Source organism: Tachysurus vachellii, chromosome 17 (genome assembly GCF_030014155.1).
Source record: "Tachysurus vachellii isolate PV-2020 chromosome 17, HZAU_Pvac_v1, whole genome shotgun sequence".
Classification (NCBI taxonomy): domain Eukaryota; kingdom Metazoa; phylum Chordata; class Actinopteri; order Siluriformes; family Bagridae; genus Tachysurus; species Tachysurus vachellii.
Window position 1 is genome coordinate 19,479,907 of NC_083476.1, and position 22,041 is coordinate 19,501,947.

At 42.0% G+C, this 22,041-nt stretch overlaps 1 protein-coding gene across 2 annotated transcripts in view; it reads right to left on the reverse strand.

Moving 5' to 3' along the window:
* Positions 1-1,096: 1,096 nt before the first annotated feature.
* Positions 1,097-22,041, reverse strand: part of ssh2b (slingshot protein phosphatase 2b) — a 31,289-nt gene continuing 10,344 nt past the window's right edge. The window contains exons 1-14 of one of the 2 annotated variants that reach the window (XM_060891484.1): positions 17,996-18,153; positions 11,765-11,883; positions 11,571-11,635; positions 11,325-11,446; positions 11,023-11,088; positions 10,855-10,920; positions 10,569-10,763; positions 9,308-9,401; positions 7,791-7,919; positions 7,648-7,694; positions 7,387-7,533; positions 7,000-7,200; positions 5,603-6,485; positions 1,097-3,318 (exon numbers count right to left, since the gene is read on the reverse strand). In XM_060891484.1, the coding sequence (XP_060747467.1) occupies positions 2,017-3,318; positions 5,603-6,485; positions 7,000-7,200; positions 7,387-7,533; positions 7,648-7,694; positions 7,791-7,919; positions 9,308-9,401; positions 10,569-10,763; positions 10,855-10,920; positions 11,023-11,088; positions 11,325-11,446; positions 11,571-11,635; positions 11,765-11,883; positions 17,996-18,039 (3,480 nt within the window). In that variant the 5' untranslated portion in view covers positions 18,040-18,153 and the 3' untranslated portion in view covers positions 1,097-2,016. Of the gene's footprint in view, positions 3,319-5,602; positions 6,486-6,999; positions 7,201-7,386; positions 7,534-7,647; positions 7,695-7,790; positions 7,920-9,307; positions 9,402-10,568; positions 10,764-10,854; positions 10,921-11,022; positions 11,089-11,324; positions 11,447-11,570; positions 11,636-11,764; positions 11,884-17,995; positions 18,154-22,041 lie in introns of those variants that run through there. The other variant, XM_060891483.1, reaches the window with a different exon arrangement.

The following is a 22,041-nucleotide window of genomic DNA, read 5'->3' on the forward strand; positions in this document are numbered from 1 at the left end:
GGAAAAAATACACTCGTCCTAATTGGCTTCATGTTAGCCTCCATGGCTAAAAGGCTAGCTGTCTATAACATAAAATATAGAATAGTGAAAAAAACTTTGCTACATCACATAAATATATATATATATATATATATATATATATATATATATATATATATATATATATATATATATATCACAAAACAAGTGAATAATTACTCTATGAATACTCTGAGTTAAGCAAATGGCAAAAAAACTAGCTGACTATAAGTAGCTATAGCTATAACTAGCTATTTACTTTCACCTTACAGATAAAACAAGAGCGAAAAATAACACTTTGCTACATCATACACACACACACACACACACACACACACACACACATATATATATATATTAGACTAAAAATAGTGAATAAATACTCAAATGGCTACCAAAGGCTTTATGTTAGCTCGTTAGCTCTACGGCTAAATAGCTAGCTGTCTATAAGTAGCTATAGCTATAAATAGCTCCGGTTTTCTGTCTCTTAAATGACAATATCCAGAATTCAGTGTCACACAACTAAGTTCTGAGTACAAAATAAGTTATTTGTACTCAGAAAAAGGTCAGAAAAAGGTCATTTGCAGCCAGTTCACTTAAACAGCGCTGTGTAAGGATTTGTTGTAAAAGTAATATCACTCCGTGAACCGTACATGGATCCACTCATCTAAAGATGGTCTTGTTTGTGGTTTATTTTGTGGTATTATTGAGTCATGTATTAAAGGTGTTCGTGTGAACAGCAAATGGTTCATCAGTTCCTGTGTCGGATCCACAAGTAAGATGGTCTTGAGTATGATTTGTTGTAAATCATTTTGTGGTCTGATTGATGGATTCGAGTTAAAGATACGACTGGAAACTTGGGTATTGTTTCTAGTGTTTCTTCTTGTAATCACAACCTTTTTTTAATCTCACAAACTGGGATGTTCTTGTTTCTATGATAACTAAAAAAAAAAAAAGTCAAGCTACCAAAATTTAAATACATTCAAGTATTTGTTTTAGATTTCCAAAGGCGGGTAATAATGTTGAAGCACACGAGTAGAAATATTTTAGAATATTATAAAATAGAAATATTCGTGTGTTTTTTTTCCCAAACGTTTTTTAATTGTCACAGTTTAAGCAGAGTAAAAAGAAAATCCAGTTTTACAAGGAACAGAAAAAAATGGACTAAATTGCACATTGCATCATACAGGCGACCCTAAATACACACGCAGCCAGCATGCGTCCAGATTAAAAACCACAGATTAAAAAATGTAAAACAATAAAAATGATAAAGTGCATATTACAAACTCCCTTGCATTTGTTTATATATTACTATACAAAAAACCCAGAAAGGAGAAACTGCACTTAAGAACTGAACACGGAAAGAGAAGGTGTTTACACACGTTGACATATACAGTCATACACATCCATTAAAAATGAATCTATACATACATCCACTAAGCCCCAGAGATCTACATTCTACGTACCACACGACTTAACCCATTCTTAATCGAGCGTTTCATGCACACTAATCGGACGTCCAACAACTCGCACTCGGTTACAATACACACATAACTGAATGTATTTTAACATTTATTCATTCAAGTCTTTCACACTCACACACACACACATACAAATCAAATCCCCAGACAACGGAGAATTCAATTCAAGAGCATTCTGCAATACGAGTACGATACTGCAGGCTGAGAGGAATCTCTACGTTTATCACTTGTGTGTAATAAACCATTTGACAGATTATTGTGCAAAGTGTGGGTCGTCGAAAATTTAAACAGGATTGCTATTTGTTACCGATGGGTCCGGGGTTTAAAACCTGCCCCATCAACCCCATCCCAAAGACCAGTAACTTCTCTAATCTTTAATTTTGTGCTCCTTATTGTGTATCTGATTATAGGCTACAAAGCCACCCGGCAGTCTGGTTTTGTAAGGCCCACTGAGGTAAGTGTGGAGGAAAAAACACATGCATGCAGCATAAACACACAATTAAAACAACAGCCTGGGTCACATGGTGTGATAGTAGGAGATTGAGGTTCGTTTTTTAAGCTTCCTCAAAGGATGAGTCCTCCCATACTGTTGCCGTATCGCCACAGGTATTAAGGCAGGCGCTGGCACTGGAGTGTATGCTGGATCTTGGACCTTTCCTTGCTCACTGAACTCGTTAGACGATGATGAGACTGGCAGTGGCATGGGAACCTTGTGCTGTTCTTCTCCAGTCTGGCAGTTTTCCAACCTTTTATCCAAGTGCGATCCAGTAGAAGGGAGGCGGGATGTGCAAGAGGGAGGGAGAGAGGTTGTTCGTCTGGGTAGAACCCGCTTCTTTTTTGAGGTATCGTCGTTAAGAGAGTGAAGTCGTGGCTTCGCAGTGCATGGGGATGATGATGATGAGGCAGGACTGAGCTCCAGTTCGCTTAGATCGTTAGCCGACAGGTCGAGGGAGCCTAGCTTAGCCAGGGAGGCCGATCTCTTGATCAGTGAGGGTGGGGTCAGACCAGCTTGACGCATTCTTGCCTCAACCTCTCTGGCTCGTTCTTGAACTATCCACCCTCTTTTCTGTTCTTTCCCTGCCAATGGGTGGCTGAGCCTCTTGTCTGACCCGCTGCTCAGCTGGCAGAGGAACGCACCAAGCTGCCTCAGAGTCTCCCACATCTCCCTCAGATGGTCTTGTGAAAAGCAGTCACTGCTTGTCTCTTTCTCTGTGACTCCCTCTAGCTTAAAGACAGCTTCTGAAGAAGACCTGGATGGAGTGGAATGGCTTTGCTTCAAGTGTGAGAGGCTCGTGTCCATCTCTAGGAATCCAGTGTGTCCACGCTCTTCTTCCCTGAGTCTTATTTTGCACTCTTTTCCCATCCCTTCTACTGCAGGTGAAGGTTCCTCCTTTTCTACTTCTACTTCTGCCGTTTCCTCAGGCTGACGGTGGTGGGCTGGCACAGTGTTCAAATCAAGGAAGAGGTCTAAATGAGATGAAGTGTTCTCAGATCCGTCTCCGCTGCTTGTCATAACAGCCGAGCTCTGTGAAGGACAGCCGAGAGCACTCGATAGCAGCGGTGACGGTGAAACGTCTTGCTTTATCTTCTGTTCTAGCTGCCTGGTGGCTCGCCGCACTGTACCCTTTGAACAGTCACCTTGCAGGTCCTCTCCGAGCTCCACTTTCTCTGCTTCCGGTGAGTTTTTGACTAGCTCCACCTCCTCCTCCTTTAAGCTACTCGAATCAGGTTTGCTGGCAGAAGGAGAGGGAGGAGTTATGTTGGGCCTTGTGGACTTCGGTTCTGAGACTGTGTTATAAACCAAAACACTGAAGGTCTCCTGAAAAAGAAATGAAAAAAAAAAAAAAAAATCATTAAGGATAGACACTGAGATGGTGTTACTATAGGCGCAGTTTCCACCTTAGGAACCTTTTCAGGAACTACTTCCAGGAACTATTTCAGCTTCAGGTTTGACTATGATATTGAGATTTGAATAACGACTATGTTATAATACGTAGATTTTCAAAATGCCAGATATCAGCCACATACTTAAGCTGGATTATAGGATTACGTGCAGCTTGACAGAAACACAATGATCCTTATTTTGTGTAGAAATGTGCGCAGATACAAGCACAAACAATGACGAATCAGATTCATGAATCTGAAAATTGAGTTCATGAATCAACTTTAGCTGCATGGATGCAAGCTCCTGACCACTAGTTCCTTATGTACACGTCAGACACATGCAGCATGCCCCAAATTCCCCTCATATACAGATGGGTGACAAATAAAAGAAAGAACAACATAAAGACACGTTACTACACTGAGCTGTTTTTGGCATCCTTGGAAATGGCATAAAATATGGGGATTTAACCATTTCTACAGAGAAGGAAAGGGTCGGTCTTCGCCACCCTTTCTTTCGTGCGCTACTAATTCACACTCCTTTAATGAATGTAATAAATGTGTAAAATAAATTATACATTTAAAATAAAATAAATGTATAAATAAATAAATATTAATTAATTAATTAATAAAAAAGATTAACACAAACCACCAGCAGTATCACTTTAGTTTCTGTGATTATGATGGAAGCAGATAACAAACTGCAACTGAATGTAAACCTGATGAAATTTCTACCATGAGGCATCGAGGTCAAAATAAAAAAAGTGTCCCACTTCACCTGCAGTGGTCAGTATAATAATATATATATATATTTATATATTTTTTTAGGTATTAACAGACACAAACATTCGGAGTTAAGTATATTTTGGACATGCTTCTACCGGGAGAAACAAGCCACTTTATTAGGAACGTCATACTAATTCTGTGCAAGCTTTGCTCTCAGAATATCCTCGATCCTATGGACATACGTTGATATGACTGCATCACTTACTTGCTGCGTGTTCGTGTTGTACGTCGGCTGTTCTACTACATCCTAACGTTTCTCTAGTGGATTCGGATTCAGTGACTAAATTGTGGCCGATGACGAGTGCAGGTGGTCAGCGACGGATGCTGTTCTGCTCACCAGCGGTTGCAAAAAGAGTTTGTTTAATTTCCGTCTACGCGCTGGATGTTTTTATTTTTTCTGGAGCGATCGAAGTCACTGAACCACCACAGGCACGTGCATTTATAGGCACCGTGTTCCTAATAAAGTGGCCATTAAATTTATAATAAAGTCATGTATAGTGTCTGCACATTAAGGAAAAATCACTAAATAGATTTCTAAATGAATCCTAAATCCATTAACGGTCCTCCCCCTGTGTTCTCTTTCAGGTTAGTTCCTCAAAAGGTTCTGCAACCTTGGTGGAAACAAGCCTTAAGTAAAGACAAATGGACCAAAGGACGACTGACAGCATATGGACCACCAACACCATGATGGAAACAGGGAACCCCATGCAGCATTCCTTTTCACCACAGGGTGTCAGCCAATGACATGAGGTCAAACTGAAAGCATGGTTACGGAGGGGTATGGGGGGGGGTGTCGATACACGTGAGTTTAACAGAAGGGTCAGACTTACTCTCAGTAACACTACTCCGTTGCTGTAATCAAAAATTAATAACAGTGATTTAAGCATCATTTTTAGATCCTTACGTTCAGTAAAATCCACGGTATTAAACAGGCTTGTGCGATATTGTTACGACGTGACTGAGCCGACGTACGAATCCTACGGAATATCTCGTTATCGGTTGCAGTTTGCAGCGATTGTTAAATTTTCTTCTTTTTTTTTTTTAAACTCGGAATACACGATGCCTTGATGCTAATTTAGGTTTTCCTTCGGTTAGTTTTGCATGTGTTTGAATGTTGAGATGACGTCTGTGTTCTTGGCGTCGTTTAAAACATCGAGAAGAACGGGTCAGACCGTCGGCGTCGCTGTCTTTAGAAAGGTTTTGTAGAATACAAACCGGAGGCTCTTTTGCGCCAATGCAGAAACCGCATAACCTATAATTATAATACGTTTTAAAGTTATTATGAACCTTCTTTAAGTTCGTATTTGGTTTTGATTAATTATTATAATTAATCCGGAAAATCGAGCCGACAGAAGAATCGATATCGCACAAGCCTAATTCATTCGAATCAATTCTTAAAGAACATGGAGAAGTCAAGCAGGGATAGTTGTTTCTACCTTTTTCTGTTCCTCCTCCTCTTTATCGGGGTGCTCAGGAAACACGAGCTTCAGCTCCTGGTTCGGGCTTTTATCTCGGATCGTCTGTTTAGAACTCCCACGGCTTTGCGCCTCCTGAGACAGGCCGAGGAATTTCTCTCTAGCGCTGAAGAAATCTATGCGGTCGGAGCTCAGAGCTGTCGGTGATGAGGCAGAAAGTCCCGCTTCCTGTATTGTGGCACTGGGGTGTTGGTGATGGTTATCGTCCTTGGCGAGACCGAGCCCTGCGCAGTCCACGTCTGCATCAGGCACTTGCTGGCTGAATTTTTGCCTAAGCTCAGGCACCTGTGTGTGCTGCCCTGCAGCGGGGGAGTTTGGGGCTTGTCTACTTGGCTCAGGGGTTCTACTCCTAACACACCCTGTTCTGTTCGGAGAGCACATCTCTGGCTGCGCGTGGCTGAGTGATTTAACCTCTGCATCCGGGTGAAGCGCAGGCGACGAGGCACGGTGTAGAAGAGCGGCGGGTGGATGAGGCCGGCTCACCGGGACAGTTTCCGCCATGTTTACGGGTGCCGAATGAGGTCGAGCACCAGGAACTACTGTAGCTGCGCTGGGTTTAGGAAGTAGGGATGGATCGTCGGCAGAAAGACTTTCTTCGGAGTTACCTAGCCCGTTTGTGAAAGGTGCATCCTGCTCGCAGTGCTTTTGACCTGCTGCGGGGCCCGAGGCAGGGCTGAGAGTCTGGAGCAGCTCGTGCAGTGACGGAGACGTCTGGTTGCCGCTCTGGTTGCGTGGGTTGGAGCGGCCCAGTGACTGCGCCGCAGGAGTTTTAACCAGCGGCTCGTGGTGATCAGACAGGTTGCTGTCAGAATGGGAACGCCACAGCTTGTTGTGCCTCTGCCTGCTGTCGGGGCAAGATGGAAAGAAGCAGAAGAGAGCAAGAAAGAGGAAGAGTTTAATAAATGGAACACCGCTAGACTGGATTTATGTATTTCATCTTAATACTAATTTATTAAACAAGTACAAAGCACTCTACCTTCTTCTGGCTGCTCTTAGCGTGCACAATATTTTTTATTTAAAGCAGTTAAACTTTAGACCTGAACCTTGAAAAGTCTTAAGAAGCCTGTAGTTCTGTTCTGTTCTTTTAACCCTCGACTCTTATCTGTAAGATCAGATGTCCACTAAATGCCACATTGCAGACAGGATAAATATTTTGAGTAGAAATAAAGAGAATTCTGTACATTGTTGAAAACATGCACACGCTGTATGGACACTATCCTGCGCGCCAGTCACGTTCATGTCAAGGTGAACAGATTATGAACAAGCGTGTTGTCATGTAATGTTTATGCAAATATATTTGCTTTAGTTATTCCGTCAGGATCCTTTTTGTTTTGTATGTATGAAAATAAAGTGGATACCTGGCCAACAGGATGCCCTGGTACTCCTCTAGCTGCCTCATGAAGGAGGGGTTGGGCTTGGTCACGGCACGGCGCTCTTTGACGTAGTCGAAGGCTTGCTCCAGGTCCCAGCCGTACTCCTTCATGGCGTAAGCGATCACGGTGGAGGCCGAGCGGCTCACGCCCATCTTACAGTGCACCAGACACCTGGCTCCTGCTTTCCTGGAAACAGAATCGATTTGTTTGTTATAGATGAACCAACGTTGTTAGATAGAAAGGAAAAAGAGAGGAGAATTAAGACCCAGAGTGCAGCGAGTGGCATTAAATCGAGATGCTCACAGACGAACACAAGCAAAAGGATCGAATTTTCCATCTTAGATACACGGCGTGAGCAGTTGTTAAACTTACTTGGCTCTGGAGATGAACTTATACGTGTCGTTCCAGTACGCCAACAAATCCGTAGCCTCTTCGTCGTACACGCGGATGTTGTGGTACTCGAACAGACCGGGGAAGAAGTTATCGATCTCCCGTGTGACGTTCAGAATGTACTGAACCCTGAGCAGGAAAAAAGAAAATAGTATTTTTTATTTATTTATTTATTTTTATGTGCGTTTGCGTTAACGAGTAATCGAACGTGTTGGATGTGACGGTTGCGTCTAGCAGTTTTACCCGCTGTTCTGTAGCTCTTCTAGATTAGACGCGTTCCATTCCGATCCCTTTGAACAAAAGGGCGGTTAAATGATGCTAAATTACTGAGTGAGAGATTAAACAGGGATTTTCTTTGATTCCTGAAACTGGATGGTTAAAATTACCAGGTAAACGTGCTCAAAGATTTCAGTGGGGCTGTCCATCTGTCCCAGGATGACGATCATCTCGTTATCGATGTACTCTTTAAACTCTCGCAGGTTACATCCCATCTGCATTTCCAGCTCCGTGCGAATCTGACAGGACAGAGACGGAGTCGGAGGACGTTAAACTGTGTGTAACGAGTTTATTTACTACGTTTGACTGTTTTGACTAAATCGCATTTGAAGTAAATAAAATGTAGGTCGTTAATGGTGGAATTTAATTAAGGAAAAAACATCACGCTGAAGCAGCCAGAAGCAGTTACATGAAGGAAAATCTGACATAACAAAGGTTCTAATACAATTATTATATTGCCTACAACTGATTTTCTTTTTATCGTCCATGATTCCACACCTGTTTAAACTGTAACTGATAACAGATTTATTGACCTTTGGGGAAAAAAAAAAGCCTTTTTGACATGGAATTCCGACTCGGAAAATTGGGAAGGTCTCGTCGAGCCCGAGTTCGGCAAATGGCGTCAAAGGAAAATGGTTGATTGAGCTGAAGTATCTTTTACACTGATGTGTACCTCAGTGTAACTGATTTAAAGATAAAACATTTTTTAAATGTTCATGCTTTGAGCGACCATGTTGATTTACAGTGAACTCGGGATTGAAGAAACCTTAATAGGATGATTTATATATCGTCGCTGTCGGGCGGAAACCTCGTATGTCCAAATTTTGTCAATTTCATATTTTTTCACATATCGATGCTATTGGTCAGTCCCCACATGGGTCTGTTATTTTTACAAGTTATTAACCAATCTAAAGTCTTGAAAATAGCTTGAGCGCAAATCTCATAACTCCATTGGACACTTCAACTGTCCACCTCTTCCTCACTCCGTGGGAGAGCTTCGCGTCATATTTCTCCTCAAGAAGAGTCGCGGCGAATCAACACGTCTTCTGAGGTAAATGTCTTCAAAACACTGGGCTCAAAGAAAAAAAAATCTTGACCCCCGCTAGTTCTGGTGCTCGTCTGAGGACAGGAATTTAGCGCAAGACAATCACGCGGACTAAACCCTGTGCACTGCAGATAAGGTACGGCGTTTTTTTAATTTCCTGAAAAATAACGGTTTTGGAGATACGAGGATTCCGCCCGACAGCGACGATTTGTTTGTTTTGTCGAAATTCATCTCTTCGACATAAATTCTAAATGACGACGTGAAAAAATGCTGAAGTTCACAAAAAATACTGTGATTCTGTTTTAGAATACTGTGAAAAAAATCCTATAGAGCAATAGAGCGTCCCACAAGTCCAGCGTTATAGGATTAACGTCTATTTTTCTATATGATCAGACCATGATGTGTCTGAGCAAGAAAAAGGAAACCAATTAATGCTGTTCAACAAAGGAAAACAAAGTCAAAGTGATATACTGAGCAAATTTAAGGGGAAAAACAAAAGGGGATTCTGTTTTTCTTTCTCTCGCGATGTCGGACATACGACACGTCGCCTTCGTGTCTCCACACGTGTGAGGAAATTTATACCTCTTTGGACGTGACGTTTTCCAGGTCTTTCTGCATCATGATCTCTCTCAGACGTGTCTTGATCAGTCGTTCCGTTCTCTCGCGCTCCGTTGGCCTAACGACACATACCACATCGGCATTACAGTTACATACCAATTACTTGGTACTTGGCAAAAAAAAAACATCCATTACCATATATAGACGTCGGTTAATGCTACACCACCATGATAAGTGCTGAACTAAGCGTGCAACATTGCAGCCTGGCTGAGACGACATGCCCACAAACAGGAAGTGTGAGTTAGCTCATGTGCCTTTCTGCAAACTGGTACTGAAGGAACTGATCTTTGTCCTCTGTGCCCTTACTGTAAAGACAATCGAATTGCAGAGCTACCAGACGTTAAAGCTTCCTTCCTGACTTGCTCATAAAACCACAGTCTCTCACATGGTTGCGTATGTACTCGGTAAACACGTGCACGGTTTGCTTGTCTGTAGCTGTATGAATTATCCACTCGCTCATAACAGTGGTCATTATACAGGTGTACTGTCGGTTTGTACTGAGAGCACGGACTTGTTTACAGGAGGTGAATTCGTTTAGTGAATACATTTAAACTCTGTTTGCATGAAAAGACTTCCCTCTGTGCAAATTTGATGTTTATATATAGCCTGAACTGGAAACTCCATTTACACGTACATTACGTAGAAACCACGATGGCTAACTTCGTGACTGTCCGATTTAAACGTTCTATAGGATCGTATATCTCCCAGGAGGCGTCTCGCGCTATACAAGCAGCTCGTTAGCAGTAAGACGGTTCGTCTGTGTGTTTTACGTCTCTGCCCTTTTCCTACATGATATTTTTAATGTGACTGTCATAGGACTATCAAAGATTTTTTTTTTTTTTTAGGGCTGCTGTTCGGATGAGCGTTTGACCGACTTTATCGATAAGCTATTGTCCGGTTTGTTTGTGTTACTGGATGCTGTGAATATCTTTAGGCTGATTTCCTGTGTCATCCATCTCGTGGGGATTTTAACAGACGATTATTAGGGTGTTGTTTTCATGCTCCGATGAACTTTCTCTTTATTTCAGAGGACAGAATTGAGTGTTTTGGAGCAGTTTATATGGTGTAAGTAAAGGAAAAGGAAGCCCTTTATATCAGGTGTTTGTGAGAACACATATATCTCACTGAGCCTCATGTGGCTCTCGACACAAATTACGTCACACACACTCAGTGAGCGCTCTTTAAATGAGTCCTGGTTATAAATAACAGATCGATTTGGACATACACATCAGAGAAGAGCACGGGTGAGTCGGCGCGGTGCGACTGCACGTCCTGCATGGCGTTCCACTCGTTAATGTGGGCCTGGTCTGAGGACATGCTGCTCTGGTAGTAGCTGACCCACGTCAGGAAGAGGCTGCCTGGGAAGTAGTTATGGCCACGTGCTACCTCGCACGCCTTGTGGAGAGACTGCAGAGCCGACCTGAAAGAGGGAGTAGATAGAATTACCGATAGAGATCGTTAAAGGGAAAAGACCAGAGCTGATGTTTAAATCCATGCGTTTCTTGACTTACCACATGGCCTGGACCGAGACGGGTTTAAAGACGTGGATCCTGTTATCTGTGGACACACTGAACCCCCTGTGAGAGGAGAGGGACAGCGTGAAATTCAGCACGAACATGTTATGGATGAGGGATGAGTTCAAACACTACAACAGGTTTTGGTTTCCACAGCTCACTTACCCATCTCCATCCAAATGGATCAGTGTGTCACTCCACAAAGGAAGCACCAGGCCTATTGAACAGGAACTACACACACACACACACACACATACACACGCACAAACATGTGAAAAAATTTTGTGTTACACACAAAATTTCAGGACGTCTCTGATGTGTGTGTGTGTGTGTGTGTGTGTGTGTGTATATATATATATATATGTGTATATATATATATATATATATATATATATATGTGTATATATATATATATTTGGATACTGCATCACTTATTGATATAAATATACGTAGTAACACACACTCACGTGTCTGAGGGACTGAAGTCCATGCCCAGCACTACACTCTCCTCTGTATCCTGCCGTCCATTTGTGGTCACTACAACCATGTAGCGTGTGCATTGAGGGCGCACGCTTTCCAACCGCACCGCCTGCCAGACACCACTATGTCAATATAACCATTCATTCTGATCTAAGCAATTATGAAGAGGATTATGCTTCCACTAATAAACGGTAATATGAACTGCTACTAAAACGTGTCTGTGCGTCGTTCACCAGACGGATGATGTCCTCCGGCCGGAGCAGAGTGAACATGGTCTGCAGGTGCTGCTGAAGATCTCCTAAACACGATACGATACGAGTGACAAATCAGACAAACGGTTCAGCTGATCAGACGATTCTCAAGCAACGGGATTTATAAGGTCCGAGGACATGCGTGTGTTCGTGCGCGCGCGTCTGATTTACGATACCTGCGTGTTTGCTACGCTGCCCCGTGATCCGCGAGGAGCAGATGGACGACGAGGACGAGCCATTTCCCCTTGGGAGGAAGAGTGCGGCGCCTTTCACTGTTAGAAAGCTCTCGCTAATGCTGAGGGAAAAAAATTAAAGAGAGACAGAAAACAATGCATCATTCATTCGTTCGTCTTTATCCTGATCAGGGCCTATACTCAGAACATTGTGTGCGAAGGACAGAATACGCTCTTGATGGGATTGCAGTCAATTATCACACACACACTCATACACACACACACACAGAGGAGCAATTTAGCGTCGCCGACACTTCTACCGACATGGTGACGGGAGGTAGGAGATAAGAGGAAAGTGTATTAGTGAAGAAAACCGACACAGACGTGTGGAGAACAGGAACCTTGTTCAGGATCTGACCCCAAAAAAAAAAAAAAGAAGTTTCAAAAGACCTTTCCTAAATTCTAGGGTTTGAAGATACGATCATATAATATTAATATCATGATTCGGGATTATTAATAATGTCACAACATGATTCGATGATAATAGATGCTGAAGAATAATACATTGGTTTCTTCTTATCAGTCTAACTATTTAAATAAATCATCATACACGACTATATCTTTGGCAGGCTGTAAAGAAGAAGCCTGTACTGTAGATAGTCAGACGTGACAGACGTGCGCCCCCCCCCCCCCCCCATGCAAGACGTGATGTTGGAGATCTGACCCCATGAAGCTCAGATACAGTGCAATTATAATCCCTGATGATAAAACTGCACTGTTTGTTCTGATTTGTTTGTTGCTACACTGACTGCCCTCGAGAGAGAGAGAGAAATCAGAGCTCTGGGGTTTTTTTTGGGGACATTGCCTCAGACATCAGACACTCGAGATATACATACACGAGAACAAACTGTTCCACTGCAGCTCTGCTTCCTCAATACTACAACAGCTGTGATCAGAGAGAGAGACACAGCCGGCGTATTTACTGAACAGAGACTGCTAAAGCACGCATACAAAGAGTAGAAGGTTGGTTGTCTGTGTGTGTGTGTGTGTGTGTGTGTGTGTGTGTGTGTGTGTGTCTGTATGTTAGAAACAATAGCTGTGAGTGTGTGTGGTTTATGTATTGTTTTTATAAGCAGGTGATTTTTGTCTACCCAAAATGTTTCTTTCACTGACCCGGAGCTCATAAAGCAATGGAAATGGTTGTGTTCTTCCCGACACGACGCCGTCACCATAATATTATTCTTCGCAGTTCTCGATACCAAAATAGTCCTTTCGGTGAATAATAATTCTCACTCACTCATTTTCTACCGCTTATCCGAACTACCTCGGGTCACGGGGAGTCTGTGCCTATCTCAGGCGTCATCGGGCATCAAGGCAGGATACACCCTGGACGGGCACACACACACTCTCATTCACTCACGCAATCACACACTACGGACAATTTTCCAGAGATGCCAATCAACCTACCATGCATGTCTTTGGACCGGGGGGAGGAAACCGGAGTACCCGGAGGAAACCCCCGAGGCACGGGGAGAACATGCAAACTCCACACACACGGCATGTGTGGCGGAGGTGGGAATCGAACCCCCAACCCTGAAGGTGTGAGGCGAACGTGCTAACCACTAAGCCACCGTGCCCCCTGAATAATAATTCATTCATTCAATTGTTAGCTTTAATGGTCAAACCTTGAGATGTTTACTGCAGCAGAAATGGTGTATATATATTTAATATAGATTTTATATTACTCCATGGTGTCTGGGGAAACAAATTCGAAATAATATCAATAACAGCGTCTTTACTCTACTGAGAAAAACCATATCGGTCCACCGTTTCTTCGTCTTCTCCTACTTTCAGCTTTTCCCGTTAGGATTCATCACAGGGAATCATCTGTTTCCACCTAACTCTATCATCTTGGGTTCCTCTACTCTCGCACCAGTTAAGTTCATGTCCTCATTTCACACATCCATATATCTCCTCCTTGTCCTTCCTCTTGACCTCTTACCTGGCAGCTCCATCTCCAACATCCTTCAACCAATATAACCATCTCGCTCCTCTGTACATGTCCAAACCATCTCAATCTAGCTTCTCTGATCTTGTCCCCAAGACAGCCAACCTGATCCGTCCCTCTGATGTCCTTGTTCCTAATCCTGTCCATCCTCGTCACTCCTTAAGAGAACCTCAACATCCTCATCTCTGCTACCTCCATCTCTGCCTCGTGTCTTTTAGTCCCTGCTATAGTCTCTAACCCATACAGCATATCGTTCCACCGCTAATTAGTTTTAAGTTATGATTCTTTTGCTCTTCAAATTTACATACAACAAATAAGCACCTGAATTTAAACGTTTCCTCGTTTTCTTTAACATACGGACATCACGCGTCAGAGCCGAGCAGCACACGTCGATCGCCAGATTAAGACTCTGAGCGTAAAGATAATAAGATCTCCATAGAAAACCCTCGGAGAAGAAGTTAGCTGTAGCTGCAAGATTATAAATCCCTGAAGTGCGCAGCTAAAAACAGACACTCGTCAGCAATTTGCATCGATTTATACCAAGATTTTATCACGTTAGTTTAATACTAGGTTACGTAAACGTTACACGACGAATTGTTTCGAGATTCAGAAGTTAATCAGACGACGGGTTTTTAGCTCAAACTGAAACGAATCTAACTGAAGATCGCAATGTTGTCTTGTTTTGGCTGTTTTGCAGTCGATGGGTTTAAACACCGTGAAAATATTGAGTATAGCGTATTTAGTTTCTCCCAATGACGTAATTCTAATAAAGGTCTTAGAGATGTGGACGTTTCTAAAGGTGGACGTTTTCTTTCGATTAAGAGTTTCTTTATTAGAGGAGAAAATTGCCATAAGGTAAAGAGAAGAAGAATGTATTGTATACAGTATTTAATAATGATAGTGAGTTAATAAGATGATACAGATACGATCGTGTAGGGATTATTTTTGTGGCCAATCAGATTACAGATAACATCTCAGACACAGCGCAGAAATGCCATAGCGGCAGAAATGCTATAATTTGTCTCTATGACATTTCTGCTCTGTTTCGGTGACGTTTACATTTACATTTAGAACATTTATAACATACAGATGTTAGAACATCTCTAATATGTTCGGTCACAAACGTAATCCCTACACCATATAGTCTCGAACATCTTAACATTGAGACAAAGTGAAGGTTTCTAATATAATAGACCAGATTTAAAAAGCGCACCTATTTATTTCTATTTTATTGGACAACCAATCACAGTGTTCAAAAGAACGTGTCACCTAGTAACACGTCAAGCCCCGCCTCCTCTCTAAGATAAACGTTGTTGTATGTCCCTTGCTCAGATTTGCTCTCGGTTTGGTCCTGAATCACTCTGAAGATAAGATTCCTAGTTAGAAATGTTTAAGCTAAATCAGGAGCTCTCTGAGATCATTCTGAGAATCGTTATGAATACACGTCCTGGTTTTGTTATGTCTGTTCAATACCTGTCTTCTTCAGAAGGTCAGAAAAAAAATTCTCAGTTCTTGGGCCTGTCTTTTCCACCAGATGATGATATGAAATTTTTCTTTATGAGTCGAATCAACACATTCTGATTCACCTGTAGACAAAAAAAAAATGCTGTCTTGGTTTCATGACGGTTTGTTTACATGCAGCACTAAAAACATCGAAGGTAACGGAATCAAAGCGTTTATCGTATACTAGAGGAAACGCGTCTACATTTTGAAGAGTCGTAAAATACGAGTCTGTTCATTCATGTTGGATATTTCACGTGAATATAGTTCGTTTATTTATATCTGCTGCGTGTGCAAAATACTGATGCGGCTCTTTACGTAACAAACCTAAAGGTGTCAGTAAGTTTTACTTGGTCATGTGGAAGGAGGAGATAACACAGTGTAGCGTGTGTGTGTTTCTGTGTGTGTGTGGGGCACGTATGATTAAACGCTACCCCAGCGCGTGCAACATAGACAGGAAGTGCTTGAGTTTTGAAGAAGAAGAAGCGTATTGCTGGAGTTATCGTAAAAAAAAAAAACGACACGCCAAAAATCTTTGCTGTGACTCAATTTTCAATTAAATTTATTCGTCTTGCACTTTTTAACAACTATCATTGTCTCAAAGCAGCTTTACAGAAGCATAGAGACAGAATAAAAAGTTACTGTTTATCTCTAATATATATCCCTAATGATCAGGCCTGAGGTGAGGGTGATGAGGAAAAAACTGAGGAACCTGAGATGATATGAGGAAGAAACCTTGAGAGGAACCAGACTCAGAAGTGAACCTCATCGTCGACGACGCGACAAAGCTGTTCAAAGACTCCGAGGGGTGATGGGTGCTTGCTAGAGTACAAGAAAAACTAGCGAGGGTATACAGGAAAAGGGTGGAGAGGCAGATGTGAGGTGTCGAATAAAACCTCACAACATAATATCGCTACGTGACATAAATAAACATGAGCAGCGGTGGAGTTTACAGCCTTGCACCTGACACACCTTGGTTTGCAGAAAAGGTGTTATTCACACACAGATCAACAAAACTGGACTCTGAACTCTCTCTGTGTTTGTGTGTGTGTGTGTGTGTGTGTTTTTATGTCCCCACAAAGGTTTTGACACTGTAGTGACATTTCCCAGGTCACCACAAAGAAAAAAATAGACACTGAGGTAACTGTAAGGATTAGTTGCTGCATAGCATTAATTATTTGCGTTAATAATTATTTCACTGTAAGGTTCTCACAAAAGAGAGAGAGAGAGAGAGAGAGAGAGAGAGAGAATTTATTGAAGTAAACCCTGCTTTAAAAACAAACCCTTTCCTTATTACAGCGTACAGCACTTCCCCTAAACCGACAACAGACAGAAGAGATTAAAGAAAAGGGACTCGAGTTTCCAAGCAGTCGTAAATAACGACTTTCCAACATACGCCCTCTATCACTTCCTCATGACACTGCTAAATGTTTAATAAGCGAACATCAGACAGGTGAATGAGTCACCAAGTGTAAGGGGAATCCCAATATAGCGACTACCTCATTGTTTTGTCCGGTTCCCAAAACGCACCTTTGGTTACGTCCTCGTGAGGCATCGCTGTCCCGTGAGAAAATCACTATTTCCCTCCATTTACTTTGTGTGTGTATATACATGTGAGCGACGCATATGATGTCATTAGGGTTTTAAACCTTTCCTCCAAACTACTGTCAACTACGCAGATCCTGAAGGGTCAGAGTTGGTTGGTGTGATGGTTTAAACCAATGTACTAAAACTGGTAATAAAACTGAGGCGGTGATCGGTTGTGTTTGAGCAAATCTAAACTGTCTGGACTTGCTCCAGTCCTCCACACTTGTCCAATGGGTTCCTTATGACAGATATTAAATATGTGAACTTCGTGGCAAACAATAGAGGCAGAAATGAATTGTAGTTTGTACCTTAGCAACTTTAAAGATGGCTTTAAACTCCTTGGCACTTGGCACAATCAGCCATAACATTAAAACCATGTACTTATTATTGTATGGGTCACCAAAACAGCCCTGATCAATTAAAGCATGGACTCCACAAGACCTCTGAAGGTGTGTTGAGGTATCTGGCACCAAGAATTCCGCAGCAGATCCTTTAAATCCTGTATAAAATGGTGTCTAGTTCTGCAATAATGTTCAGGAAGGTGGTTTGTGGGAAGGTCACGTACACATGAATGACATGACCCAAGGTTTTCCAGTAGAACATGACCCAAAGCATCACTCTGAGACAAACCAGGTTAAACACTGAAAGCGAGGTGAGACGGGAATCCAGTCCAACACCATATACGGGCAATGTAGCATAACACCTACTAGCATGTTTTTGGACGGTGCAGTAAACCTGAAGAACCCTGAGAAGACGTATGCAAACACAGGAAGAACATTCACACAGACAGTAACCCAAGCTCGGGACCGAACCCAGAACGTAAACGTTTAACGGTTTTAAAGATTCAAGCAACAAAAATCTTTAACTAAATGTTAAAGGCAACCACGATATATCGGTCGAGTACGATATCGCGATATCGATATTATACTGTCGTGTCTCCAGGTACTGATTGCTAAATGACTGACTGTCGTTTCTCCTTCCTTTCACATGTAGTGTCTTGCATTCAACTCTTTTGTAAAGCTTTCCAGAAAGCTGTGCAACACCTAATAAAGAGCCTAAATATAAACGAGTACTTGTTTCCAGTCAACAGTACATGAATACTTGTAAAAAAATTAACTAGTCTTCCCGTGCACACTTACAGAGAGTTGACCATGCTGGATGGGAACACGTCGATCCGCACCATCGCGGCTTATTCCGGTGTAAACACTTCCCCTACATCGCTCTGTAAGACTCCAAAGACACGCTGTGACTGAAGCACCGCTTAGACGTGTGGTGAAGTAAAATGGTACTGACTTCCTCGTACGCTCGTGTGTGATGTTTTGTTTTTGTGTCGTTAGGGCTGAGAGGTGACGAGAGGGAGGGACGGGCTGAGTTGTGCTACACTGCACTGCACGTGCTCCTGAGGAGTGGGAGGGGCTTCAACACTGACGTTAGATAACAAACCTTCATTCCTGAGAGCAATTAATCAAACACTAGGAACTACACAACAGACACGGTGTTATTGTGTTGCTCAGACCTTTGCACACCCTTACAACAAACATAAACGTTATTTCGGTTTGTTGCTTCCGACAAAATTTGTGTGAAGCGTGTGTTTTTTTTTTGTTTTTTTTTTTAAAGAAAATGATCCAAAAAAAAAATGCCCGAACACGAGACGGCAAAATATTATTTGTAATAAAAACAAAAGCTCGTTTGTAACCGTGTGTAATTTCGTTTTCTTTTGCGTCCTCAAAGATATTTGTCATTTGATAGTTATATCACCTGTACACCTGTTTATTCAACACTTATACTGTGAGAAGCCTGTCACATGCTCACAGTAGTGTCACATTTCTGTTCTGGGAGGATAAACGTGGTGTGAACCAGGTGTGATTTTCTGCTCCTTGATCACATTCACTACAAGGTTTGGAGTGTTGTGCGTTCTGAGATGATTTTCTGCTGAGCACGAATTTTAAAGGTGAGGTGCACGATGTTTGAAAGCCAATGTTGACATTTGAAATCACCAAAACAAACACGCCCCTAACCCAAATGGGTGTCACCCCTGTTTTGATAGCTCCGCCCACACATACATACGTAACCCAGGCAACTATTATGGCGGAAACTGCTAGGGCAGCTGACCGAGGGGATTTTTTTATCAATAAATGAACACAATGAGTAATGCTGTGGTAACACAAATGTGTTTTTGTAGTACTGTGTGTTGTACCGTGAAAGGTTTAGCTCCGTTTCACGCGGAAGACGACGTTCAACACCTAGAACCCATGCGCACTGAACACTCTCTCCGCCACATATTGACAAGACACGCCTCTTTATGCTCATTGGCTACACGTTTGTTTTGTTTGTCGGCCCGACTCGAGTTTTCTGAAGCATTTTTTAAACATCGTACACCCCACCTTTAAAGAGTGATAATATCACAGCATTCTTGTCAGCTTGGACCAGTCAAAATTGTCAAATCTCATATTACAGTTTTCTAAAATATTTAAAGTAGAATGTTCTTCCATTCCGATTAGTGAATTTACGTGGAATATGATTTAATAGTGACATTCGGATAAACGTAACCTGGTCACGAGTTCCTCGTTTCATTTACAACGCGTCTCAGTCGAACTATATGCATTTTGTATTTCTACTGAATTGAATTGCACCGACGAAAATCTTAACCTTAAGCAGGCTATTTGTATAGAAAGACGTTCGATGCTACTAAATCTGCACGTTTTGCCACCGCACTAGACAACAACTAACATAAGCAGCGTCATTAGTCCCAAATTATCCACCTACGATATATTTTTGTGGTTAATTCGTTTTTAAATCGTAAAATAAAGCTCGTTCTTTTCCCTGCTAAGAAACCATGAAAGATGCAAATTTTTCCACTCATTTTTCCACAGAAATAAAAAAAAAAAAAAAAAAAGCTTCCTGTTCTTTATGGACATTCTGAATTTTCTGCGATCCTAATCCACATGTAACGTCTGAACATTTTATCATATCTCAGTAATGTAGATGTAAAAGAAATATTCCTCACAATGATTTCCTCACACAGCTTTCTAAAAAGTCAGGACGTGTGTTTGAAAGGGCGGCGCATCTCGTTTCTGCCGTCACGTGCAGCTTGGAACGAAACGTAATAAATAAAACACGAAACGGACGTGCATTTATAGGAAAATAATCCACGCTGGGCCGCTGCGGTGTGGCGTTATACGCGCCGTCACTGCTACCTTCCTGAAGTGTGTTATTCCTATCATATTTTCACTCCGATCCACATTTCAGCATAGTTCTTGAATCCTACGCTAGAAAACAAATGGATCGATAGATGATATACGTTTGGAAACCCTCTGATCTGATCAAGCTATTAAATTAATTATAGTAGGTCTAAAAAGTTTCTATCGAACAGGAGAAACTATTATTAGATGTATAAAATACTTTAGCAAAACGGTCTTATTCCTCATTATGCCTAATTGTCCATGACAGCCCTAACGCTGAAGTCGTTAGAAGTTCTAACTGACCTCTCACTATGAAAAAGCAAAGGAAACGAAAGGAAACTCCGAGTTCAGCAAATGACGTCAAATCAAAATGACCCGTACCGGCGTTTACGTTGACGGCATTTGGCAGATGCCCTTATCTGGAGCGACTTACGTTTATCTCATTTACATAACTGCGCGGCTGAGGGTTAAGGGCCCAGGAGTAGCAGCTTCTCAGTGGTGAGATTTAAACTCATCTCTGAACTCACCAGTAATCCAAAATCTTCCTCGCTGTGCATCATCAGTACCGACCGTTAAATTATTTAAGAAGTTGAATGAAATTGGAAGCGTAGAAGCTTTTATTATCACCACACATTACAGCACAGTGGAATTATTTTCTTTACATATCCCAAGTGAGGAGGTTGGGATCAGGGAGCAGAGGCAGCTATGATACATCAGCCCTGGAGCAAGGAGCGTTAAGGGCCTTGCTTGAACCCCGACCGTTCCATCAACAACAACACAGAGCCTTAACCACTTGAGTCACCACTGCCCCAGTATACACATCAATCAACGTATAAATCTATAACACTGACTTAACGGTTTGGTGTTTTGTTGAAAACATACATCAGTCCTCACAGTTAGATCTTGTTGCTAACAAAATAATACACGGTGGCGTTTGTGTTTTTTGCTACTTTGTCGCTCAAACGCACGAATGAAATGACGGAATTCCGAGCGAAGTCTTCTGAGTGAAGTCAAACGCAGTAAAGAAGGAATCGATGAACCGGAGTGAACGTTAATCCTGATCATGAAATCCATGAGCTTGACAATGTAGATACAGAGAGCAGTCTACTGCTTGGTCATGACCTTCCCTGTACTCCTTTGTCTTTGTGAGGTCAGAAGAGAGCCGTCCTCAGATCTGGAATTTCACTTAGCATGCAGGAGCTTTAGTTCAGACGAACCATACAAGACGACAGGCTCGATATTTCTCGGTGGAGCAGAATTGGCCTTGCACATACTCCCGTTTAGAGGACTGACGAAATCCAAACCCAGGGTGAAATCCGTGTCATGTCCGTGTCAGTATAAACACATGTAAATAATAAAACTGTCTGAAATAAGGCCACTGTTTTCTACCATCCACCTGTCCCTCTATCTATCTATCTATCTATCTATCTATCATTAGTCAGTCTATCTATCCATCCATCCACCTGTTTCTGTGTCTGTCTGTTTGTCTGTCTGTCTATCTATCTCTCACCAGTCAGTCTATCTATTCATCCATCTGTCACGCTATCTATCTATCTATCTATCTATCTATCTATCTATCTATCATTAGTCAGTCTATCTATCCATCCATCCACCTGTTTCTGTGTCTGTCTGTTTGTCTGTCTGTCTATCTATCTCTCACCAGTCAGTCTATCTATTCATCCATCTGTCACTCTATCTATCTATCTATCTATCTATCTATCTATCATTAGTCAGTCTATCTATCCATCCATCCACCTGTTTCTCTGTCTGTCTGTCTGTCTGTCTGTCTATCTATCTATCTCTCACCAGTCAGTCTATCTATTCATCCATCTGTCACTCTATCTATCTATCTATCTATCTATCTGTCTGTCTGTCTGTCTGTCTGTCTGTCTGTCTATCTATCCATCTCTCACTCACCAGTCAGTCTATCTATCTATCTATCTATCTATCTATCTATCTATCTATCTATCTATCTATCACTCACCAGTCAGTCTATCTATCTA